Raw genomic sequence first — 22,634 nt, forward strand, 5'->3', positions numbered from 1 at the left:
TGTCTCAAAATGTCTAGGAGGGTGATTCAGAGATAATATTTGTCATGGAGAATGTGCCTTAGGAGTTCTTCTGTAAACATGCAGGAAAAAAGGGAGGAGCAGAGCCTCTGGTGCAGGATTACAATTGCACCCTTGTCCATTTTGCATGCTGGTAGCATTTTTCTAGTCTACTCAACAAGCATTTCTACCTGTCATGAGAAACTTTTTTTCTTCCTGTACAAGGTCCCTTTTTTTCCTTGTTTTTATTGCAGCCAGCATCATAAATGGATGCTTGTGATCTGCGTGTAACACAGAGGATATTCTGATAAGGAGGTCTATAAAAAATTGCTACACCGGTAAGTTGTCCGTTGCCACCTCTTTTTTTTGTAGTGTTTGGGGGGGGAGAGATATAGAATATGGAAACAATCTTTTTATGGCACGGCCAGTAATCTTCCCTGTATGACTTGCTTTCACAAAACACCACTTCTTTATTTCTTTCATTGACATCTTCCTTTCCTCCAGTGAGATCGAAACAGCAGATGTGGTCTGGCCATTGCTCCATTGGACTTTCCCAGCTCTCTAAGGGGAATTAGGTAGTCACTGGTCCCACTTCACTTTGTGAGCTTCGCAGCAGAGCTGACATTTCAACCTGAACCTCCCCATTCCGTTTTTGACACTGAACCCCAACCTTGGATCTGGTGCCTCCAGGATGGGTTAAACCACCTTCCTCACCATCCAAGATCGGTCATGGTCCAAAACATCTGGAAGACACCAGGTTGTGGAAAGCTGCTCTAACTACTACACTTCAGTGACCTTTAATGCACCTACAACAGCTATTTGCCTGAATGTTTTTCATGGCCATGATGCATTGGCTGTGGCTGCCGGTGTGGCAACACTCCATATACAGTGGGGTCTCTACTTAAGAACGTCCCTACTTAAGAACAATCCAACTTAAGAACAGCTCCATTTGCTAAATTTTGCTTCTACTTGAGAACAGAAATCCAAGATAAGAACAGGAAAAAAAAACTTTCCTGCTCTTTTTTTTAACCTTAGGTCATCTTAGGTAAAAAAAAAAATTCTCCCCCTAGTGGTAGAGTATGTATTAACCAGCTTTGCATTAGTTCCTATGGGAACTAATGCTTCAATGTACGAACGCACCTCTACCTAACAAAAAAACAGCCAGAACGGATTAATTGGTTTTCAGTCCATTCCTATGGGAAATTTTGCTTCAACTTAAGAACGTTTCAGCTTAAGAACACCATTCCAAAACGGATTAAGTTCTTAAGTAGAGGTTCCACTGTAGTTTCTATGGACGGAAAAGAACAGATACGGAATAAATGATTTTCAATGCATTCCTATGGGAAATGCAGATTCAACATAAGAACTTTTCAACTTGAGAACCACCTTCCAATACGGATTAAGTTCTTAAGTAGAGACCCCACTGTACCTGAAACAGAGATCTGAAGAAAGCTGCCTCATTCTCATGACCTGGACACAGTGAGATACTTTGAGGGGAAACATTCAAGGTTTGTGAAATTTCTCACCTGGATCGTGAAAGTCAAAGAGTGGCTGAAATCCAGTGCTTTCTGAGCAGTGTGCCAGGTGTTATCCCCAGACAACCAACATCACACAAGAAATAGATTGCAGAATTGATTGTGCAGCACCATTGCACATTATGCATGTGAACGTACTTTTCAGATAGCGCTTCAGCCCTACCACACTTTTCTCTAATGCTGCTGCGAGTCTTCCAAGCCCCCACAGAGGATGATGGGATTGGTCATCTTCAACTCTTCCTCAGATTCCTAACCTTCCGAATCAGCCCAATTGTGTGGGGCAGAGATTGGCAAATATTTGTTGGAGGTTAGAGATATGTGTGCTTCATGGGCCCTTCACTGAAGTTGTCTGTTGCCCTCAAGTGAAGGAGATACACACATTGAACACATGCACACATGCGTGCGCGCGCACACACGCACACACAGACACAGACACACAGACACACACATGGTATAATTATAAATGAAAGGAGAGGGTCCACTAATTTATTCCTACTAGCCTACAAAGTGGGAAGTTTCCCTTCCCACTTTGATTCCATGTCCCTCTCAGAAAAACACCATCAATGCTGAAAACATTCTTAGATTCTTCAAGAGATGTTACTTGTTTGAGGATCTTGCTAAGACGGAGGACTCACTGGGCAAAGTGATCACTTACACCAGTGTTTCCCAAAATTGGCTAACCCAGGTGGTCTTGGACTGCAGCTCCCAGAAACCCTGGCCAGCACAGGTGGTGGTGAAGGCTTCTGGGAACTGCGGTCCAAGAACACCTGAGTTACCTAAGGTTGGGAAGCACTGGTTTATACTGACAGCCCCTTTTCAGGCTTCCTTGGCCAGTGGTGGTCACCATACTACATAAAAGTTGGTTGGGAGCTGCCATTTTGATTCCCCAAAGGGTCCCAGAGCCTTTTGACCTAAACGCCAGTCAAAGATATTGAAAGAATCTTGAACATTGAGCAAGATGCCTAACGTAGGGATCCTACTGGAGATGTCAGAAGTGGATGGGGGTTCCTGCTTTGAGATTAGGATCCAGGAACAGACAAGCTCTTCCCTGTGGGACACTTATCTGCTGTACAAGTACCCATACCAGAAAATTTGTGTGCCTTCAATGATGGGTCTAATTACGCAACTGGACACACACACATACCCTTTGTATCTGTGTTCTTTATCTCTTAATAACGTCTGAACAAGGCTGTACAGAAATAACCAATGATACAATTTAGAGGAAATCTTCAGGACTATCGATTTCATAACCAATAATCACTGTTAAAAATGTGAGATTTCTCGTTTTCTTGGTTTACTCTGCAAACCTTTCACACATGATATGCTGATCAAAAGGCCATTCTGACCTCTTGTCTGAAAAAGGTCAAACAAAACAGGTGATCATGTTTCCTTGAGCCAGTTCGTAAGAACCTTTGGCCCTGCTTTCCACCAACAGACTTCTATATAAAAGTGGAGTAGAAAAAGGTACTTTCCCATCCAACATGCACCAGATGGAATCCAAAGCCAACTGTGAGGTCAACATGGCGTCAGAACTCCCAGTAAGTAGCTCACTTTCATTTTTAGCTATTTGTCTGAAAACTGTTCTTTGAAATGTATATGGGAAAGTCCATATGGCTAGTAATGCAGCAACAACAGCACAGGGAAGGTAGATTTATAGAGGGTGCTACTGTCAAACATCACCTTTTGATTATTGCATCCATTTTCTCTAGCAGCAAATTGAAATGCTGTACATATATGAGAATGAAGTTTAATTGACTGTCATGAATGCATTCTAATTCAAAACTAAAGTCCTAGGTTTAAAGGGAGCTTATTTCATGCAGCGTTGTAAAATTGTTTTCATTTTCTCTTTTGGTGGTTGATGATAGGAAATCAAGTTTTGGGAACTGCATCAGCAGACAGAGGACTGCCCTTATTTCCAAACCATTTTCATTAAGTGACTAAAAATGCCAGTTGTTTATTAGCGTCTAATGATGTGCAGGGGATAATTTTGCAAATTCTCCCATCTAGCTCTTCTAACGTAAAATTTTTATCAATCAGCTCGCTCTAATACTTTTACAAAGATACAAAAGAGAGACATAAAACAATACCTACATAGGAAACATTTCTTTTCTATGAGAGGCAGTTAGAAGCCTATGACATTTCTGTAATATTTACCGAACGGGCACCCCACCATGGAAGGTAGAAGCATGTGCAAGGCTGAAACCAAGAGCAAGACAATTTCTTCTGTTCTGGACTCCTGCAGAGAAAAAGCCATTAAAGACACTTCATATATACCTGCAGCCTGCATTTGCTATTGTTCATTTTGGCAGGGACATAACTATCGTACCACTTCATCTCTTTCATATAGCAGTTGTAAGATTTCCTTTAATCCAAGATTACCTTGGGAATAAAACTGATCTAGATCTGCTGTTACTGCTGTTTTAAAAAACACAGCATTCTTTAACACCTTTCTCCGTAGGTCAACATGAATGGTGGGGGGAAAAGGGAAAGGGGGCACTCTTCTCTTTGAAAGGCTCTCAGAGGACATTTCACTTGCAGGCATCCCTTATTTTAGGGGTGGATAACATGTGGACTGTTTGGCATATGCATGTTATCCATGTTTGTGGCCTGTAGAATCCACCACCATCCTCCATAAAACTTTTTTAAAGTGAGTAAATGCAATTCTGAAAGCCGTGAAGGACAGTTCTCGTTCGAGAAAAGGTGCAAGGTCCTGTAGACATTGTTTTAGTAAAAAGGAGATAATATCAAACAAAAGTGGGTTTGTCACTTCGTTCCAGTTTTATTGGTATGGAGGTTACAGGCTACAGTGGTTTGGAGTGGCAATACTGGCCCAAAGACCTAAGGAAGATGACCACCCTGGCTTTCTTTGAAGGCCTCTGGAGTCCAAGTTCAGTTTAAGGGAAAGTGTGCACCAGAAAGAGGAGCTGACTCTGGAAGATGACTTTGAAGGCTGCCACAGACAGTGAACTCTCGGAGAGTAGACAGAGATGGTCCACACAGACACTGAGTAAAAAATGATTTTATTTTCATTTAAATTATTGTTTCTGAATTTGGCCATGTACAGATACGTTATTAGCAATTCATGTAAATCTATGTCAACTTCCCATGTTCTTGTTGGCAAGGTGTAGGCAATCACTCTAGAAGAAGGAAACAGGTATGATGTGGATGAGGTCTGTAAATGGGCAAAGGAAAAAACTTGCAACCCCCCCCCCCCCGCATCTAAGGTCCTGATTCTCTTCTCCAGGCCTACAAGTTTATACCTACAGTTCCCAAGGACAGGAAGCAAATAATCTTCATCTCTGTTATCCTGGTGCTTCTGACCATAGTCATTACTGGAGCAATTCTTATTGGAATTAACACATCTCAAGAACACACTGAAAAGGTGAGCAGAACATCTTAAAAGAAGTTGATGCCATTCGTAAGGGGAATGGGGTGGGATCCATACTAGATGGGGATTCTTACAAAAATGGCTTCCTAAACTGGCAGGTCCCTTGCAGCAGAATAATCTGGTCATACCTAAAGACAACTCTGACTCACGGGGTTGAAAGTTTCATCACCAAGAAGCTGTCACCTGCAATTCAGCAGGTAACCATTGCAGCCTAGCCTGGTGCCCTCCATATGTCTTGGAGTCCAAACTCCAGCAACTGCATCAGTCATGCCCAGTGGCTGATACGAAATGTCTGGAGGGAAGCACCAGGTTAGGGGGAGCTGCTAACTCCTGACAGCCCTATTTTTCAAAGAAGAAGTTGAGGCAAAGAAACAATAGCTTTTCTGTTGTTACATACGGAGTTCATAGTTCAGTGATTTCAGTACGAATGGATGGGAATGGGTGAGTGAGTAATCATGATCGGCACCTGGAGTTTCTTAGCCTCTGTGTTGCAGCAGTTTCCTTATGGAGCAGGAGATCCATGTCAGAGCACAGAACCCTGCGTTGAAACTCCCAAAGCATCTTCTTGTTGGTCTCTCCCCATTAACACTGGCTTGATCCTGAAACATCAAGTTGAAATATCTGTTCAGATGATCTTCCTTGAAACCACCCTGCAAAGATCTAAGACACAAACTGTATTGCCTTATTTCTTGTGACTTCTCCCTTCTGCAGATCATTAGAACCCTTAGCAATGGAGCCCACGGTGAAGTGGTAGAGCAAACGGTGATGGTGAATCAGCAGGACAGTGTGGCTGCTTTTCACATCCAAAGCAACAAAACATCAGCTACGGTTGTCTATGACTATTATCATGTAAGTTTCAGAGATACCCAAGGTGGGCACTGATATGCACAAAAATTCTTTTTTACTATAAGTCCCATAATTCCCTCGGCCAATTCAGGGAGTTGTAATCCAAAGTGTAAATTTTCCAAGCCCTATAAAATGCCCCAAGATATTGTACTGAGAAAAATTAGAATTATGTCCCTACAAGATGCTCTAAAGCAGTGGTCCCCAACCTTGGGCCTCCAGGTGTTCTTGGACTTCAACCCCCAGAAATCCTGGCCAGCAGAGATGGTGGTGAAGGCATCTGGGAGTTGTAGTCCAAGAACATCTGGAGGCCTAAGGTTGGGGACCACTGCTCTAAAGCACCACAAGAGATTCTGTGGTATACCTTTTCAGACTATATGTTGATTTATTGGTATCCCTTAAAACAGTGGTCCTCACCCTTGGGCCTCCAGAAGTTCTTGGTCTACAACTCCCAGAAGCCTTCACCACAACTTCTGCTGGCTGGGATTTATGGGAGCTGAAGTCCATCTGGAGGCCCACAGTTGGGGATCACTGTCTTAAAACCTTAATGTTTTTGTACTTTGGGGCCATGTAACTCTAGTTATATGAATTTTTGAGATGCCCATCCTTGTTGCATGCTTTGTACAGATGCCTCCAGCTGGTTTAAAACCATGGGAGGGGCAGGGAGAGTAACATAAACCAGGCTTATAAATGGCCACTGGCTTAGCTACTGTAAAATGTTGGAAATAACTGCATCTTGATAATCAGGATTTTATATGTTGCCTGTCTCCCTCTTTTGGAAGGTAAAATAGTTATTTGTATACAAGAAAGCTGTCAAAATTGCCAGATTCATAAGGAAAGTATATACTGTACAAGAAACAAAATAAATGCTGGGTTTGTTATCTTGATATTTGCTCTTTGTGATAATTCAGACTTGGTCAGAATGTTGGGTTATAACAAAAAAGGAAGGGTACATTTCTCTGATTTGTCACACTATGTGGTACATGTGAATGTCCAGACAGGGAGGTCAAATCTTCAAAACACGGCACTTGAGAGGGGCATACATTGAGTGCCTGGACATTCCTTTTTTTTCCCTGAAATCTTCTTTGCTCCCTGCTTTGCTTCTAGAAACTGATTGGCTTCCGAATTCACAACAAAAGAAAATGTTCAGTGGTGTCCATGGATTTGGTTGCTGTTCCGAGCCTAGATGAAGTCATCCAGAAAATTGAGCACTTTGATCAACAGGTGAGATGGGGGATGTAGAGAATACTAGCACTGTTTGTTGGATATTGTCCTGGAGAGCATGTAGGAACAAAGGATGAAGTTTAAGGTTCTTTCTAGTAAGACAATGCAAGAGAAGAGGAGGAAAGATAAATGTCCAAGATATATTTCCGTACACTATATGAATGGACTGGAGTTCTGTTTGAGAGAAGTTATAAGACCTGTAACAGCCTTGTAAATAAGCTGACAGAAGTTATTAGTCAGCAAAAATATTTACCAGCCTTCGAATTGGCAAGTGGTTTACATTTCCTTGCTGTCTGTATTGCAGGGAAATCTTCTTATCAGGCTGGCTAAAATTAAAAAACAGAGAAAGTAAAAAAATCATTTATTTTCCTGTTTTGCATTTCTTGATTGTGGAGGGAGACATTTCACTTCCTCAGCAAGGATGCCCAGGAAAAGAGAGAAGGGGATCAGACACCTTGATCAAAGCTTGGAAGTAGCGAATTTCAAGCAACATAATCTGCCAGAAGTTATGCCCCCTTTTTTTCAGTTAACCAAGACTGTCTGAAGTCACATTTTCAAAAGGAACTGAAAAGTAGGACAAAGGCACTTCTCGTCTAACAAGCATTGTTTTCTATTTATTTTCGTAGTGGCTTTCAAAGCATGCCTCTAGGCATTTTGGCAAGTGTGTTCAAGTTTTATCCTATTCTATCGTCAATCCCAAAAGGTTTTTTTTTATAAAGTGGAAAAATGGAATAAAAACGAAAGAACCAAAAGTTATTCTTTTTGTGCGGATTGTAATGAGCAACAGCTACTTTGAGATAGTTTTTGAAAAACACTCAGTAACAAATCTAGTTGACAAAACTAGATTTCCAAAGAATTACACGAGTGAGGTGTAATTGTACGCCACTGACTCTTGAAGCTAGCACAAATGAAAAGTTCCAGTGTATTTTTTATTGAAAAAGACATTTCCTTTGTTTCACAAAGGTCCCAGGAGACGACACCTTGAGCTACAACTTCAAAAAAGGGAAAATGGCTGATCGGACCACTCTTGGAACCACCATTAACATCCTCTGTAGTGACCTCCCTGTATACTGGGCAGAGGTAAAATCCTCCTGTATTCGAATTCTACATTTGCAGGAAGTAGCTATCAAGCCATTCACAGAATGGGGTGGGCCGCAGGTGCTATGGGGGGTACTAAGGTAAAGGTAAAGGTTCCCCTTGACAATTTTTGTCCAGTCGTGTCCGACTCTAGGGGGCAGCGCTCATCCCGCTCTTCAAGCCATAGAGCCAGCGTTTTTGTCTGAAGACAATCTTTCCGTGGTCACATGGCCAGTGTGATTTAGACACGGAACGCTGTTTACCTTCCCACCGAGGTGGTCCCTATTTATCTACTCGCATTTGCATGCTTTCGAACCGCTAGGTTGGCGGGAGCTGGGACAAGCGACGGGAGCTCACTCCGTCGCGTGGATTCGATCTTACGACTGCTTGGTCTTCTGACCCTGCAGCACAGGCTTTTGCGGTTTAGCCCACAGCGCCACCACGTCCCTGATATGGGGGGTACTAATATCTCCCAAAATGATTTAGAATATATACCTTTTGTCTGAAATAGGGGTGGGCAACGTGTGGCCCTCCACCACTCTCAGGCCCACCAGATTCCCCACATCTTCAATATTTTTTGGGGGGGAAATAACTGGCTCAAAACCAAATTGCTTTTTGGGGCCCTCTAGCAGGTTTGTGGCCAATATTGCCAAATTCTGATGGAGGCCCAGCACTGGTGGAGACCTCTCCCCCAACAACAACATTTTTAATTTTTTTTTAAAATGGGCCACTAGAGGACGCAAGGGAACTACAACTTTTGTAAGAAAAATATTCGGCATTCAATGGGAATCTTATGTGGCCCTCCAAGGTTCACGAATGGGCATCTGTTGCCCCAAGACCTCTGAAAATTGTCCATCTGACCTTAAAAAATGACAAGAACTAAAAGGCTTTTCCTTCTGTCACCAACCTAAAGTGATTGAAAAAGAATGTTCGGGACAACCCCGTTGCTGAATGTTTCGGTGAAAGGGATTAGGAACTTGGCTCTGGGCTTCTGAACACAGCTGTAATAAACTCCCAAGGTGACTTTGTGTTGAGAAGGCTACTCAACTGTAAGCACATGTCCATTCTTCTGAGCCACAGTTTTCCCCGACTTCAGTTGAAGGGTTTCAAGCTCATCATCATCATCATTGACTCTCTCATGCAATTGAGAAGTATGCAAATGGTAGGGTGGATCTCAATGTATACAACGGGCCTTATCTCCAGGTCCAGGTATGATTCTGTAGGAATGAGAATTCATTCAGCTGAGAGGAATAGTCAGGTCAACTGCCCACCTGCCCTCTTGTGAAAACTCCCTTGATAGCCCATGGTCGCCTTGGCCATATCTGTACATCCAGGACTGTTTTCATCTGAAGCTGAATCAATAGATATCTTGAACCTATTTGTGGAAAATGGAAAGCAAGTCCTTTGTCAACTTTGTTTCTCCTCCCAACCCTTTCTTCTTTTCCAGAAAAGTCACAAAGAGCAACGGAAAGGACCGCTACCTTGTCTAGGAATTTTGATTATTCAAATCTGCTTGACACTATTTTAAAGCCAATATCCACATGTGACGTGTAAAGTTGACACATTGGGTTACTTCGTAGTAGACATCACCCTGAACTCCACCGTCTTCCTCATACTGAAAAAGAAGGATAGTGATGAACATTAACTTGGGATGGATTATAGCAAGAGTTGCTTCTACCTTCGAGTTAGATAACACAGCTGAGACATTTCTTTTCCATAATTAGGTGAAAGCAAAATTAAAACAGTGGCTCCATGAAAAACTTGCATATGGCATTACTTTATGTGAAAATCCCTTTTCCAATGTGTGTATGTATGTGTAAACCCTCTTAACAGCATCCACCCAAATATACAATTCACCATGGAAAAAGAAACAGAAGGCCAACTCCCTTTCTTAGAGGTCATGGTCATACGTAGAACTGACCTCCTATTGGGACACAAGGTCTACAGAAAACCCACCCACACGGACCGGTACCTACACAAAAACTCCAACCACCACCCACGACAAAAAAGAGGAATAATCAAAACACTGGTAGACCGTGCAAATCGGAACTGTGAAGCACAGCACTGAACTCAACCATCTGAATTGGGACCTACAGGCGAATGGCTATTCCAAGAATGAAATCAAAAGAGCCATCAAACCTAGAAAACAACACCAAACTGAAGAGGAAAAACAGCCACCCACAAATAAAGTATTTCTGTCATACATCAAAGGGGTCATGGACCTCATAGGGAAACTTTTGAAAAAACAACCTGCAAACAGTATTCAGACCCATCACAAAAATACAACAAATGTTACGGTCAGCAAATGACAAAAGGGACCCCCTCACCACTGCAGGAGTATACGGGATACCTTACAATTGTGGACAGGTATATATTGGAACCACAAAATTCAGCATTCACACCAGAATCAAAGAACATGAGAGATAGTGCAGACTAAAACAACCGGAAAAATCAGCAGTAGCCACTGAAATCCATAAACACCAGCAGAACTTCAACAAAAAAGAGGAGAGTCTAAAACTTAATAAGGCCTGGCTCCCAGCACTGAAAATGCAGCCTGCAAAAGGTCAGCAAACTCTACCCAGCCACAAGGACCAGGGATCATTGCACACAAAAGACCAGCTAAAGACACCCATCAATCACAATGACAGATAATCTCTCCCCCCTATCACAGCAATACATTCACAACAAAAACACGCTGATCGCCATCATCACCCTATCTCCTGAAAAGGACAAAAGCTGTTCCTACAGCTATAAATACTCAACCATCCAACAAACAGCAATAGATCATGGACAGAGTTCCTATTCCAGTCCTCTGAAGATGCCGGCCACAGAGACTGGCGAAATGTGAAGAACAACCTTCAGAAAACGGCCAAAGAGCCTGAAAAACCCACAACAACCATGTGTATGTATATTCACATGCAAGGGATCTTCAGCAAAAAATCTTGCCCTATGTTAATTTAAAGTATCCCATTTACAAGTTCTTGGTCCCTTCTCATCCTGGATGAGGGATTAGTGATGGTTAGCTGTATGAATGCTTTGTTTTAATTGGCATAGTGTCAATTTATGTTCCCATTAAAAGGTAGTCTTTAGCTACTGGCTTTCTCAATGCATTATTTATTTCATTTTAATACAAAAATTTGCTACTTCATTGTTTAAGAAGATGAAAAGGGGAAAAAAATCTTAAGAGGAAAAAAGTACTTAAATTCTGCATTTTTTGAAAGATTTCTAAAACATTCTGCAGGAAATTGGGAAGAGGAGCTAGCAGGTATATGTATGATGATCTGCATTTTGGGCAGTGTATGTAACAAGATTAAACATGCAAAACAAAATACTGTATACATGTGACAGAGCAGAAAATGTATCATTCAGACATGACTAAATTCTACTGCACAGACTAATCCTCATCAGTGATGCCACGCATGCACCCTGCAATGTTGGATTCAAGTCCTTTAGCCTGAAAAAGATCCATAGCCAGATAAAGATATAGAAACCTCAGAATTCTGGATGCCATTTAACAACCTTTTTGGTCTACAACTTCTGGTCTGTCAAATAGACCAGAGAGACCAGTTCCTTCCAATAGAATTACTCCAAATCCAATCTGAATGTCTTATTCAATCCTTAAACAAACAAAGCCATTTGCTTATACTGTATAACAATTTACTGTTTTAGTGATTGTTTTTAATATTTGGAAACTGTCTTGAGGGCATGTGTCAGTTTGAATTTTACACAGGCCTCTTAAATAATAAACATCTGAGTGAACGCCTTAACCTTGATCTTCTTTCTGTGCCACATTAGGGCGGGGGGGGGATGTACAAATGCTGGAGATGGGTATGAAATGCTGGTTTGTTGGTTCGTGCTGGTTTTATTAGCAGCCAAACAAGTGTTCAACACTTCAAAGCCACACCTTCTCTGATGGCCGACCAGTCAGAGGCAGCGACCTAGATTTGCTGCCTGACCTCATCTGGGTGCTGTCTCTGAATGGGCACCTGCAGTGTGTAGGGCTGGGCAGGGCTATGAGGCGCTGGACACCTGCTCAGCCACTAAACAAACTGGCAATTCATGCCCATCCCTTTTGTTTAGTCATTAAGTCATGTCCAACTCTTCGTGACCCCATGGACCAGAGCATGCCAGGCCTTCCTGTCTTCCACTGCCTCCTGGAGTTGGATCAAATTCATGTTGGTCGCTTCAATGACATTGTCCAACCATCTCGTCCCCTGTTGTCCCCTTCTCCTCTTGTCTTCACACTTTCCTAACATATGTGTCTTGATATGGTAAAAGGCTGGTTAATGTATTTTGCTTTCATAGATTTTTAATTTCAAGAATGGATGTATTCTTTGTCCTTTGCTGGAATATAACGAGGATATGCTAGAAATCTCCGTGTCGGACTAGAACAGAAATTTTGCAGGATGATCTGACCGAGACATTGAAGGGAGATTCAGAAAGCCTGGAAGTCCATCAACCCCATCTCTGATATAAAGTTATGGGCAAAGAAGGAGATTGATAGAGAGGCCTCAGGCAGCCATCCTTCGGTGCAGGACTGGATCGCAACTGAGTGTCAGAGTAATAAATAATATGATGACAGAAAGTTTAATGAAACCCCAGTCAAATGATCTTTGTTTGGGGGACCAGAGGTTATGCAGGTTGGAATAGCTAAAAGGAGGCGTAAGGAAGGGAAAGTCCTGTATGAAAATCAGAAAGAGGGTAGATGTCCACGACAGTAAAGTACAGGGAGTCTAACTGAAATTAAACTCCAGGATGATTATCAAATAAGAAAGAGGACTTAAGTGGGCACAGCAAGATAATCCCCCACATCGTTCCAACCTAAAGATGCTGAATCTAAAACCTCATCAATTAATGATCACTAATTGATCATTAATCAGTTCATCTCATTAATTAGTTAGATTTTTATACTGCCCATCTGGCTGCCAGGCCACTCCGGGCGGTGTATGACCAAGCCACAGCAACATAACAAGAAATGCACAATAACAACCATAAAATTAAGATAAAATGAAATCACTTAAAAAGTGGTAAATGCCCAAATGAACCCCCTTCTCTTCGTTCCTGAGCAGTGGACCTTGTTAAACAGTGGGAAAGGCACGACAGTCAGCTCATCTCCTCTGAAGAGATAGCAATTGGATGGGTTGCCTTTCTCCTCCAGTTCCCTCTCCTCTGTCCTAGGGAAATGGAATTCCACAAACTCTGCCATCTTCAGCAGCTCTTTTGACAGGCTTCATGAAAAAGAAAGAGAAATCCATGTTGCTGATGATCAAATGACCACATTTCCTTTGAAAAATCATGACCACTCAATTGGTTGGTTAGTTGATTTGTTGCTCGGTTGGTTGAGAAGAGGAAAATGGTCCCCTGCACAGGTGTAATCAGTCTCAGCTCTCATAGATCGCTCTTTTGAGCAATGAAACAAGTAAAATGTGAAATAATTTTTCAAAAGCTTCATGCTTTCTACTTGCATTTCTTAAGGATTTGACAGGATTCAAGTGCTTACTCCCCCCCCAATCTATCCATATAGTGGGAGATAATTGGAAACATGGGTCTAAACTTGTAGGCATTTTTCCCCCAACAAGTTACTGAGTCACTACATCATAGGTGCCATCCTCAGCGTGCAAAGTCAATGCCTGCCACTCAGATGATCTTCCTCCTTAATTTCATCTCCTGAAAACAGAAACCAGCCCATGGGGCATTGCATGGAATTCAAGGGAATGGAGTCACAATGCTAAGGTTCCATGGACTCTGAGGTCAGAGGATTCAAAAGATGCTCTGAGTGTCCGTTGGGATCAGAGCCAGAGCGGATTCTGTGGCTGCAGGAACCTCTGTTGATGAAAGTACCCGTCTGAGAGTATCGCGAGGAGAAGGAGTGACATTAAAGGTAAGACCAGGCAATGGTAGGGAAAGGTGTAAACCAGGGGTGGGCAATTAATTTATACAGGGGGGCCAGATGAAAAATCTGAACTGTGTTTTGGGTGCCAAACCAACTTTACTTAAAAATAAAATGAAACAGTGATGTTATTATTGTTTTTATTTTAAACTTGTTAATCTTCACAAATTCTAAACAGTTTTTTTGTAGTATGTTAAAGATAAGCAACTGATCAACTTTAGACAAAAAGCTATAAATGGTTTTGATGTTTTAAAATGTCTGCTGGATGGACAGTAGCGGCTTGTGGGCCGTATGTGGCCACACTTTGCCCAGGTCTGGTGTAAACAGTCATTCTATGAAAAGAAGACCCCATCACACCTCTAAGTATTTACCGTTTCCCTGAAAATAAGACCTAACTTGAAAATAAGCCCTAGTAGGATTTTTCAGGATGCTCGTCATATAAGCCCTGCCCCCAAAATAAGGCCCAATTAAGTGAAACCTCGCCTTCCACCATTATGCAGCATTGCGCAGCAATGAAAATAAGCCCCAATGTATTTTTTGGACCAAAAATTAATATAAGACCCTGTCTTATTTTCAGGGAAATATCTACATTGGTTTGTGCTTGTCAAACATTGTGTTACATGCTTTGCTTATAATTATTTGTTTTTTACATCTCATTGTCTTCCTGATTGTCCCCCCCCAAATTCCAGACATCTTTCAGACATTCAAACCATTCATGTACATATTTTAGTATAAAATATGACTCCTATCATAATATTACTCTCATAGTGTACAAAATTCTCAAGGTCTCCTAATGACATTCTTATTGAAAGTGGTTCCAGATCCATGACCCAGCTTTATATCTAGTTTAGTTTACCTAAAATGAAAACCCACCATATTACATCTTTACCCTGATTAGGGCTCCCTTATTTCAATTTAATTCTCCTTTTTAATATAAAGGATATACCCCTTTACAATTTCCGATGTTAAATCTATACATGTTTTTCAACATTAAGGGGCCCCTTCTTGTTTTCCCCTTTTTCATCTTTTTAAGTAATTCCCTCTCTCATTTCTCTTTTTTCACTTTGTGTTTCTGTGTCTCTAAGCATTATGCCATCTTTTCATGCCCTCTGAAACCATTTTGTGCATCTGATTTATGTCCACTAGCTCTTTATGCACTTGGTCTATCTTCAATAGATCTTCCAGGCTTTTTTTTTTTTTTTTTGTTAATTTTGCTGATTTGCTTGATAAGTCTGTACTTTGTTTTGTCTACCTGAAGTCTTTTGGCATAAAGCCCAGGACAGTGAGCTTGAGTACTCTACTGCTGTTTAAAGCTTGGAAACCTGTTTGTTTCTTTTTGATTTTTTAAATGCCTGGCTGGATAAATTAACCCTAAAGTGGACTTCTAAAAAACTGTGCCTTGGGAATTAGTAAACCTGTGGGAATTAGGCCATCAGGCCGTGGATACAACCATTGCATTCTACCCTGGTACTTTGGGGGTTTAGATTTGGTTCAGGCCTATTTAGCCAAAGCGGACTTTTTGAAATGATTCTGGAAACTTGGAATATCTCTTTAGCTGGCATCAATCTGCCAGGGATCAATTAGGACACAGATACAGTCATCAATCTGGACTGTGAGACTTGGGGACTTCGAATGTTGGCTTAAGCGCTTGGGTAGCTGGAACAGAATGGCACAACAAGGACAATTTTGGGATGAAACAAAATCTACCCTTCAAACAATACTAGAAATAGTGAGATCCCATTACCAAGAGTCAAAATTATTCAATCAACATCTCAAGAACTATAGTCAACAAGCAACAGGGAGCAATGAAGAAAGAAATGAGAGTGTGCCGGATGATGTATGCCAATCAAAAGAGGAGCTGCAGGAAATTAATGGGGAAAACCTAAGAGAAACAATGTCAATTTTGGATCCGAAGAGAGTATTAAAGGAAGACAAGGGGAGAGAATCAGAAAATCTGAAAAGTTTTTATAGTCCATTGCATCTGTCCAAGGTTGGAGGAGATCCCTCTCACACTACCATGTTCCCTTCCTCATTTCAGAGGTACAGTGGGGCATTCAGCTACCAGCCCCCAACTCTGCAACCCACTGAGCTCTGTAAAACCTAAATCATTCTTCTTCATTTGTTGATGGGCTCCTTTCAAGTGTTGGGTCCATTCTCTACCTTTGTCTCCACTTATTTTTGTGCTCTTGTGGTTCAAAGAAACACAAATGTTCCTGAACACAAGAACTAAAAAGTGTGCCATTGTGCAGATCCAATGTCTGCATAGATCATCTTTTCAGAGGCCCCTGGCCCCAACAGACACACTGCAGCATGGCCCAAAAGTCCATGGGCATCTCTCCTCCAAGCAGTGGCATCTTTGAGCCCTTCCTCCAAGCAGCATGGAGTCATCTTTGTCTTCCCAGAAAACCCTCCAACGCCAGGTGGCATTGTGAAATATCATCAGTGTGTGCCACCAGTAGGAGGTGGTAAGCCCACTGGGACCCACCCTTGTAGAACAAGGAACAGCCCATGAATTACTTGATTCAAAGTTGTTCTCTAATGTGGATTCCTTCTGGCCCTAGAGAGAGAATTAAAACTTCTTTGTAAAGGTCTGACTCTTAGCACCTCTTCTTCAAAACAGATAAAATTATTAAATACAGTGTCAGCTGAAGACCTTTAATGATAAGAACTTCTGGAGCTCCAAATTTCATAAAATCACCCTAAGTCAGAAGCAATTTGTCTGCACAAAATAACAACAAGAACAATATTGACTAAATGACGATTAGAAATTAGAAAATCCCACTAGTGATTCAACTGTAGACAGATGATAAGAGAACTAAGGGTCCAAATGCCGTGCTGGGCCAAAAGCCACTCTCTGGTTTTCCAAGAATCATCCTTCCTTGCGAACGAAGGCTTGTTTTTGAACAAAAAGCCTGTCACTCCATCCTTCCTGGATGTGTCCTTCTTCAAGGGGGAAAAACACCTGTGATATTTTGCAGAAATTGCAGAAAGCTTCTGGTTGGGAATAGCTCTTTCCTCTTGGACTTGGAGGCAGACGTGGGATCTCGTATCTAGTTTGCAAGGAACGAGTGACTTCAATCATCAGCCCCTGTCACAGGCTTTATTTTGGGTTACTCAGGTCCAGTGGAAGTGCAGGAAGGGATCACATATATATGATTTTAAGCACAATCCATCTCATTTTTTAGTTACCAAAGTTACTTTATCAGAAAATTTCAAGATCTTATTAGAAACGTCATGGCGGATATTTTTTCTGGTTCTATGACTCGCTTTTCTCAATGACCTGCAAAGTAATGCAATGGATCTCTTACTTTGTCTTGCTCAACACAGGGAACGGCTATCAGAATGGAGAGAGGCATTAAGAGGCCACCCTATGACCACTGGTTTTTAAGATGGGCCAGCAGGAAGGAGAGCAATTTGAGGAAACAAAGCAGGGAGAGAGCAAGAGAAAAACTGTGGTGTCAAAGGAGGAAGGTGAGATGGGGTGGATTCTCCCGCTTTTACAAGAGGACAACTCTGAAGGTGGACTGCAGGTCCATTAGCAGGTTGGCCTCTCCATCACTTCTGCCCTGGGTTGGGAGTCTCTGTTTTGTGTGTATCTGTGTGCCCAAGGAGAACTGTCCTCTGCAACTCATGGATACCGGTAAATATTTCCCCTCCCCTTAGAGTATTGCTAAGGAAAGGATGGAGTTGCAGTTGACAGAATTCTCATCCCCAAAAGACTGGGTTTTCGGGTTTAACTGTACAGGATCTGAATAGGATTTGTCTAGACACACATTGAAAAGCCTTTTTTTCTCTTCTTGTGATTGCAGGACCTGAAGGTTGAAAGAAGCCGCCCCCTTTGCCCTCTCCCCCATAAACCCCATAGACCCCGTAAACCTCGTGTTCATCCTCTCCCCCACCCAAATCCTGCCCTTGTCCCCCTCCCCGACTCAAATCCTCCTCATGTCCCTATCCTCGACCCTGCCCTTGTCCCTCTCCCCGACTCAAAACCTCCTCTTGTCCCTTTCCCCGACCTAGACCCTGCCCTTGTCCCTCTCCCCGAGTCAAATCCTCCTCTTCCCCTTCTGCCCTTCCCATTATTCAAGCTTTCCTTATTTCATGAGGATCACCAGTACCCATATCTCCAAGGTGAGGGAAATTTCATTGATATCAGATCTTCTAGTGGGCTGTTTTTATTAAAGCGTTCACAATCAGCATAAAAATGTTTGTGGATATGAGGGATGATCATTGGAAAATGTAGGCTGACTAAAAGTGAGATGACTTCCTCTGCTGGGCTTATCCCAAAAAGATTCTTTGACATGGATGTCCCCTGATGGGAGAAAGGGGAGTTTATTCTCATATTGATGAAGTTTTCTCTTTTCTCTTTTCCCTACAGGAACCCTGACCCGAAGATATCCCGTCAACAGCCTTCCCTCCCATCACCTTCAGCCCAGGATCCTTCCCCTCCGGCCTCTCCCTCCACCACCAAACCCACCTGGCAAGACCATCCGTTCCCTCTTTCCTTCCTCCCTGCCCTTCCCTTCCCTCTCCCTCACCTCTTGCCTTCTTTCCGGAGCCTGTCTTGCCCTTGTAGGTTATTATTATTATAAGAAATAATATAGAAGTATATAGGAAATATAGGAAAATTATCAACCCCTCCCCCCTCCAAATAGATCTAGCTTCCTTGATTTCATTTAAAAACATGTTAAGTATTATTGATTATTCCCTTATTTCACAAATTATTGCTGCTATTTTATGTATTTCAAAATATATATTGATTGTTTTATTGTATTGAAAATATTAAAGTCCCTTATATCATGTACATCAAAGTCTACTGAATATTTCTTTATATAAAGTGATCTGTCCTAAGATTAGTCAAGCTGATCTTTATCATGGGTTCCCAGCCTGGGGATTGGGACCCCCAAGGGAGTCTCAATGTGTTTTCTAAGGGGTTGCCATGGTTCCTTTTGCAATCCTTTTTACATTTATTATATTAAATATGGCAGACCAAGAAATGGTTGATTTTAACCCTTTGTTGATCCTTCTAATCTGAACTGGAATTGCAGGCAGTCTAGAGTCCTTAGCTCCTTCTGCCTCCCTTTGGCTGGATTTCCCTTTTATGCATGCGCATCGTTCCCAACCCTTTCGAAAGATGCGCTCTTGCTGGTTCCTCTCTGGGCCTCCGTGTTTATCTTTGGAGGCCTGACTTCAGCTCTTTGGACGGGAGCATTAGCCAAGCTCAACGAGGCCTGAATGAGGGGAACGTCTGGCACACATCAGGAACATGGAGGTCAAAGATGGCGGAAGGATTGGGAAAAAAGAGGCTGTGGCAATCGTGGCAGCCGTGGCGCCCTTCGCTCTGGAAGAACGGTGACACCGTGAAGGGAAAGGAGACCTGGGCAGGGAGAGGTGTCCTGGCCCCACCTGAGTCAGGAGGTGGAAAGGCAAGAGGGACAAAAAAGTGAGGCTTCCTGGATCACTATTAACTTTTTGGAAAAGACCTGCTTATCACACTTGGCTTGGGTTCTGGCTTAAAGTGGGCAAAATGCAGGCTTTAGGTCTCATGCATCACCCTGGGGCTGGAATTTGGGCCCCTACGTACTGGACGTCTACTGATGTCTCAAGCTTTAGAGCTGACACTCTGTAAGACAGAACACAGCTCATCCTTCAGCACTATCCTCTCACCAAGCTCTCATCCAAGGGTGGCCAGAGCCCTAACCAGCCACTGCAACACCCCAACAGCCCTTGCGATTTCCTACTTGAGGCACTCTGAGGCACGGATACGAGTCCCACCCTCATCCAAGGACAAGAGAATGGGAGAGAATGTAATGATCTTCCACCAAAGGAAGAAAGCAAGTCTGTGCACATTTAACTGCCTTTATGGTACTAAAATTCAACCCTCCTTCTTGAGAGAAGTTCCTCATGAAATGGATGTTTACCTTCTGGTCATTTAGTCGTGTCCGACTCTTCGTGACTCCATGGACCAGAGCACACTAGGCCCTCCTCCACTGCCTCCCTGAGTTGTGTCAAATTCATGTTGGTCGCTTTGATGACCCTGTCCAACCATCTCATTCTCTGTCGTCCCCTTCTCCTCTTGCCCTCACACTTTCCCAACATCAGGGTCTTTTCCAGAGAGTTTTCTCTTCTCATGAGATGGCCAAAGGATTGGAGCCCCAGGGCTGATTTCCTTCAGAATGGATAGGTTTGTTCTCCTTGCAGTCCAGGGGACTCTCAAGAGTCTCCTCCAGCACCACAACTCAAAAGCATCAGTTCTTCAGCGGTTGGCCTTCTTTATGGTCCAGCTCTCAGTTCCATACATCGCTACTAGAAAAACCATAGCTTGGACTATGCGGACCTTTGTCAGCAAAGTCATGTCTCTTTTGAAGATGCTGTCAAGGGTTGTCATCGCTTTCCTCCGAAGAAGCAGGCATCTTGTAATTTAAACCCAGATAAACTCTGTTAGTTAGTTTGAGTTTTTCCACATGTTTTTAAAGGAGGAAAAAAACCCTCAATTTCTTTTCACCCCAAATGTTGTGAAATTAGCATTTTCCCCTTTATGTTTTTTAAGGTAATTTTTCCCTCAATTTTGTTCAAACAGATACTGTCTACTCACTCAGCTAACCTTTGTAGATCCTCCACTCGGAGGCCTCTATGATCAGGCCATTTTGAAACAAAAGAAATGCTACCGTGTGAAATACTGTAGAGGCAAAAAGTTGGCTTGTCTGACAAAGCATATCTGCATCATTCAGACACCAGTTCCCTCCCTCATCTATCCCCCACTTGTGGGGCCACTTTCCATCTGTTGCATGTGAGTACCAGCTCTGAGTTAAGTAGGTCTCAAGGGGATGAGAAGGCTCCATCTCAAAGCACCTCCTTCATGCGCCTATTCAGTGAGATACAGGGAACCCTCAAAGAGCTTCACTTTCCACAATACCTTAAGCCTCCCAGGAAAAGCTGAGCTACACAGAACCCCACCTTCATTTAGAGATCGGATGGGTCCGAACCAAACGATCCATGGACCAATTTGCTTTTTTAAAAATTCAGCACAGTTTGTGGTTCATAGACGCTGATCAACCACGAACCATCACAAACTGCTATTGTGCCGGTTTGTGCCCATCTCTAATAACTAAATGTCCATTTTAGGCAAAGAAATGGGAGGGACAAAACACCCACATTGATTCATGGCTCATACAGTGGACCCTCTAGTTAAGGAATTAATCCGTATTGGAATGGTGGCTGCAAGTCGAAAAGCCTGTAAGTCGAATCTCCATTGACCTACAATGCACTGAAAACCGATTAATCCCATAACCAGTGGTTTTTATTCTATTTTTATTCCATTTTGGTTTTTTTTTCTGGTCTGTAAGTCGATTCTCTGGCTGCAAGTCGAATCTAAATTTTGCAGCCAGAGAAGTCTGTAACTCGAAAAGTCTGTAAGTCGAGCCGTCTGTAAGTCGAGGGTCCACTGTATTGGAAGAAAAGGTAATGCACATTGGGTATGAAAATGAACTAGTTAGTAACTTAGTTTGCATTTCTGAGTTCTGTGTCACCTCAATTTATCATCTTGTCCATTATTGGGTGATGGTGGGAATTGTGGTCCATCAATATCTGGGCTCAAGACTGGGCTGCTAAGTTCCCATGTAATTGGCCAAATTGCCATGTCAACAAATGTAAATAGGGTCCATATGTGTTGTCTCCACTTTGCATGTTGGAAATGAGGGTCGTTTATGGCACCCCTGCAATGTAGTCCACTATTCTTATCTTCGTACTCCAGGTGGGCAGAAGGCTTGGGAACAGTGGCTTATGGCTTCTGTGTGGATGCGTAATACCGCCAAATAAGAACAATTAACATGGTTATTCATGAGTTAGCCTTGTGGTGCAGTGGCTGAACTGCAGTATTGCAACTAAGACTCTGCTTATGATTTGGGTTCAATCCCAGGTAGCCAGCTAGAAGTTCACTCCACCGTCCATCCTTCCAAAGTCAATAAACTGAGTACCCAGCTTGTTCGTGGGCAGGCAGGCAATGTGTAGCCTGCAAAATTAAATTGTAAAACACCCAGAAAATGCTTTAAGCGCTATGGGGTGGTATATAATCAGCATGCTTTTTATTCATACACAGGCATTTCTCTACCTTGCAGTAGATGGAAGAAATCCCCATCAATTCAACTTTTAAAGACTCTGGGGAGAAGAAGCCAAAGCCTGAGAGCAATTCTGTTTTTAACTCACACAATTTCAACAAGGCATCTCCTTTGCAAAAATATCAAATGTAACCTGAAAGAATGCAATGAGGATGGCAATTGAGGGTGGAAATCCTGCAACAGTGTTCCTGTTCTTATCCTCCAGATGGGAGACCACAGAAACTTCATAGTGAGTCATGTTATGATTACTCGTGGTGTAGTCCAGTGCTAACAGTCAAGGTTGGATGAACCTCAATGCTGTAATTCATCATTTTGCTCCTGGGGCATGTGGCAAAATCTCTTAGCTATTCTTACTGAGGCATGCTTGTGAGCCGACATGAAGAAAAAGGAGGAGGTAAATGCAGTGTCTCTCAAAAGAAAGAAAAAAGTTTATTTTTTAAAAGTGTGGGAGTATCTAAGGTTAGGAGGTGTTGTTTATTTTCCTAACATTCACCAATTAACTAACTTTGTTTTGACATCTTCTTAAGTTTTGGTGCCCTAGAACTAAGTCTCCATTGCCTGATCTA

The 22,634-nt window shown here is 42.4% G+C and overlaps 1 protein-coding gene across 1 annotated transcript; it reads left to right on the forward strand.

Moving 5' to 3' along the window:
- Positions 1–1,499: 1,499 nt before the first annotated feature.
- Positions 1,500–11,220, forward strand: LOC110070743 (gastrokine-2). Its single transcript, XM_078379811.1, has 4 exons — positions 1,500–5,769; positions 6,871–6,987; positions 7,951–8,067; positions 9,512–11,220. Exons 1-4 carry the CDS (start codon positions 5,686–5,688, stop codon positions 9,590–9,592), a joined length of 399 nt encoding a protein of 132 aa, XP_078235937.1. The 5' UTR covers positions 1,500–5,685; the 3' UTR covers positions 9,593–11,220.
- Positions 11,221–22,634: the final 11,414 nt, after the last annotated feature.

The sequence above is a fragment of the Pogona vitticeps genome, chromosome 8 (genome assembly GCF_051106095.1).
Source record: "Pogona vitticeps strain Pit_001003342236 chromosome 8, PviZW2.1, whole genome shotgun sequence".
NCBI lineage: Eukaryota > Metazoa > Chordata > Lepidosauria > Squamata > Agamidae > Pogona > Pogona vitticeps.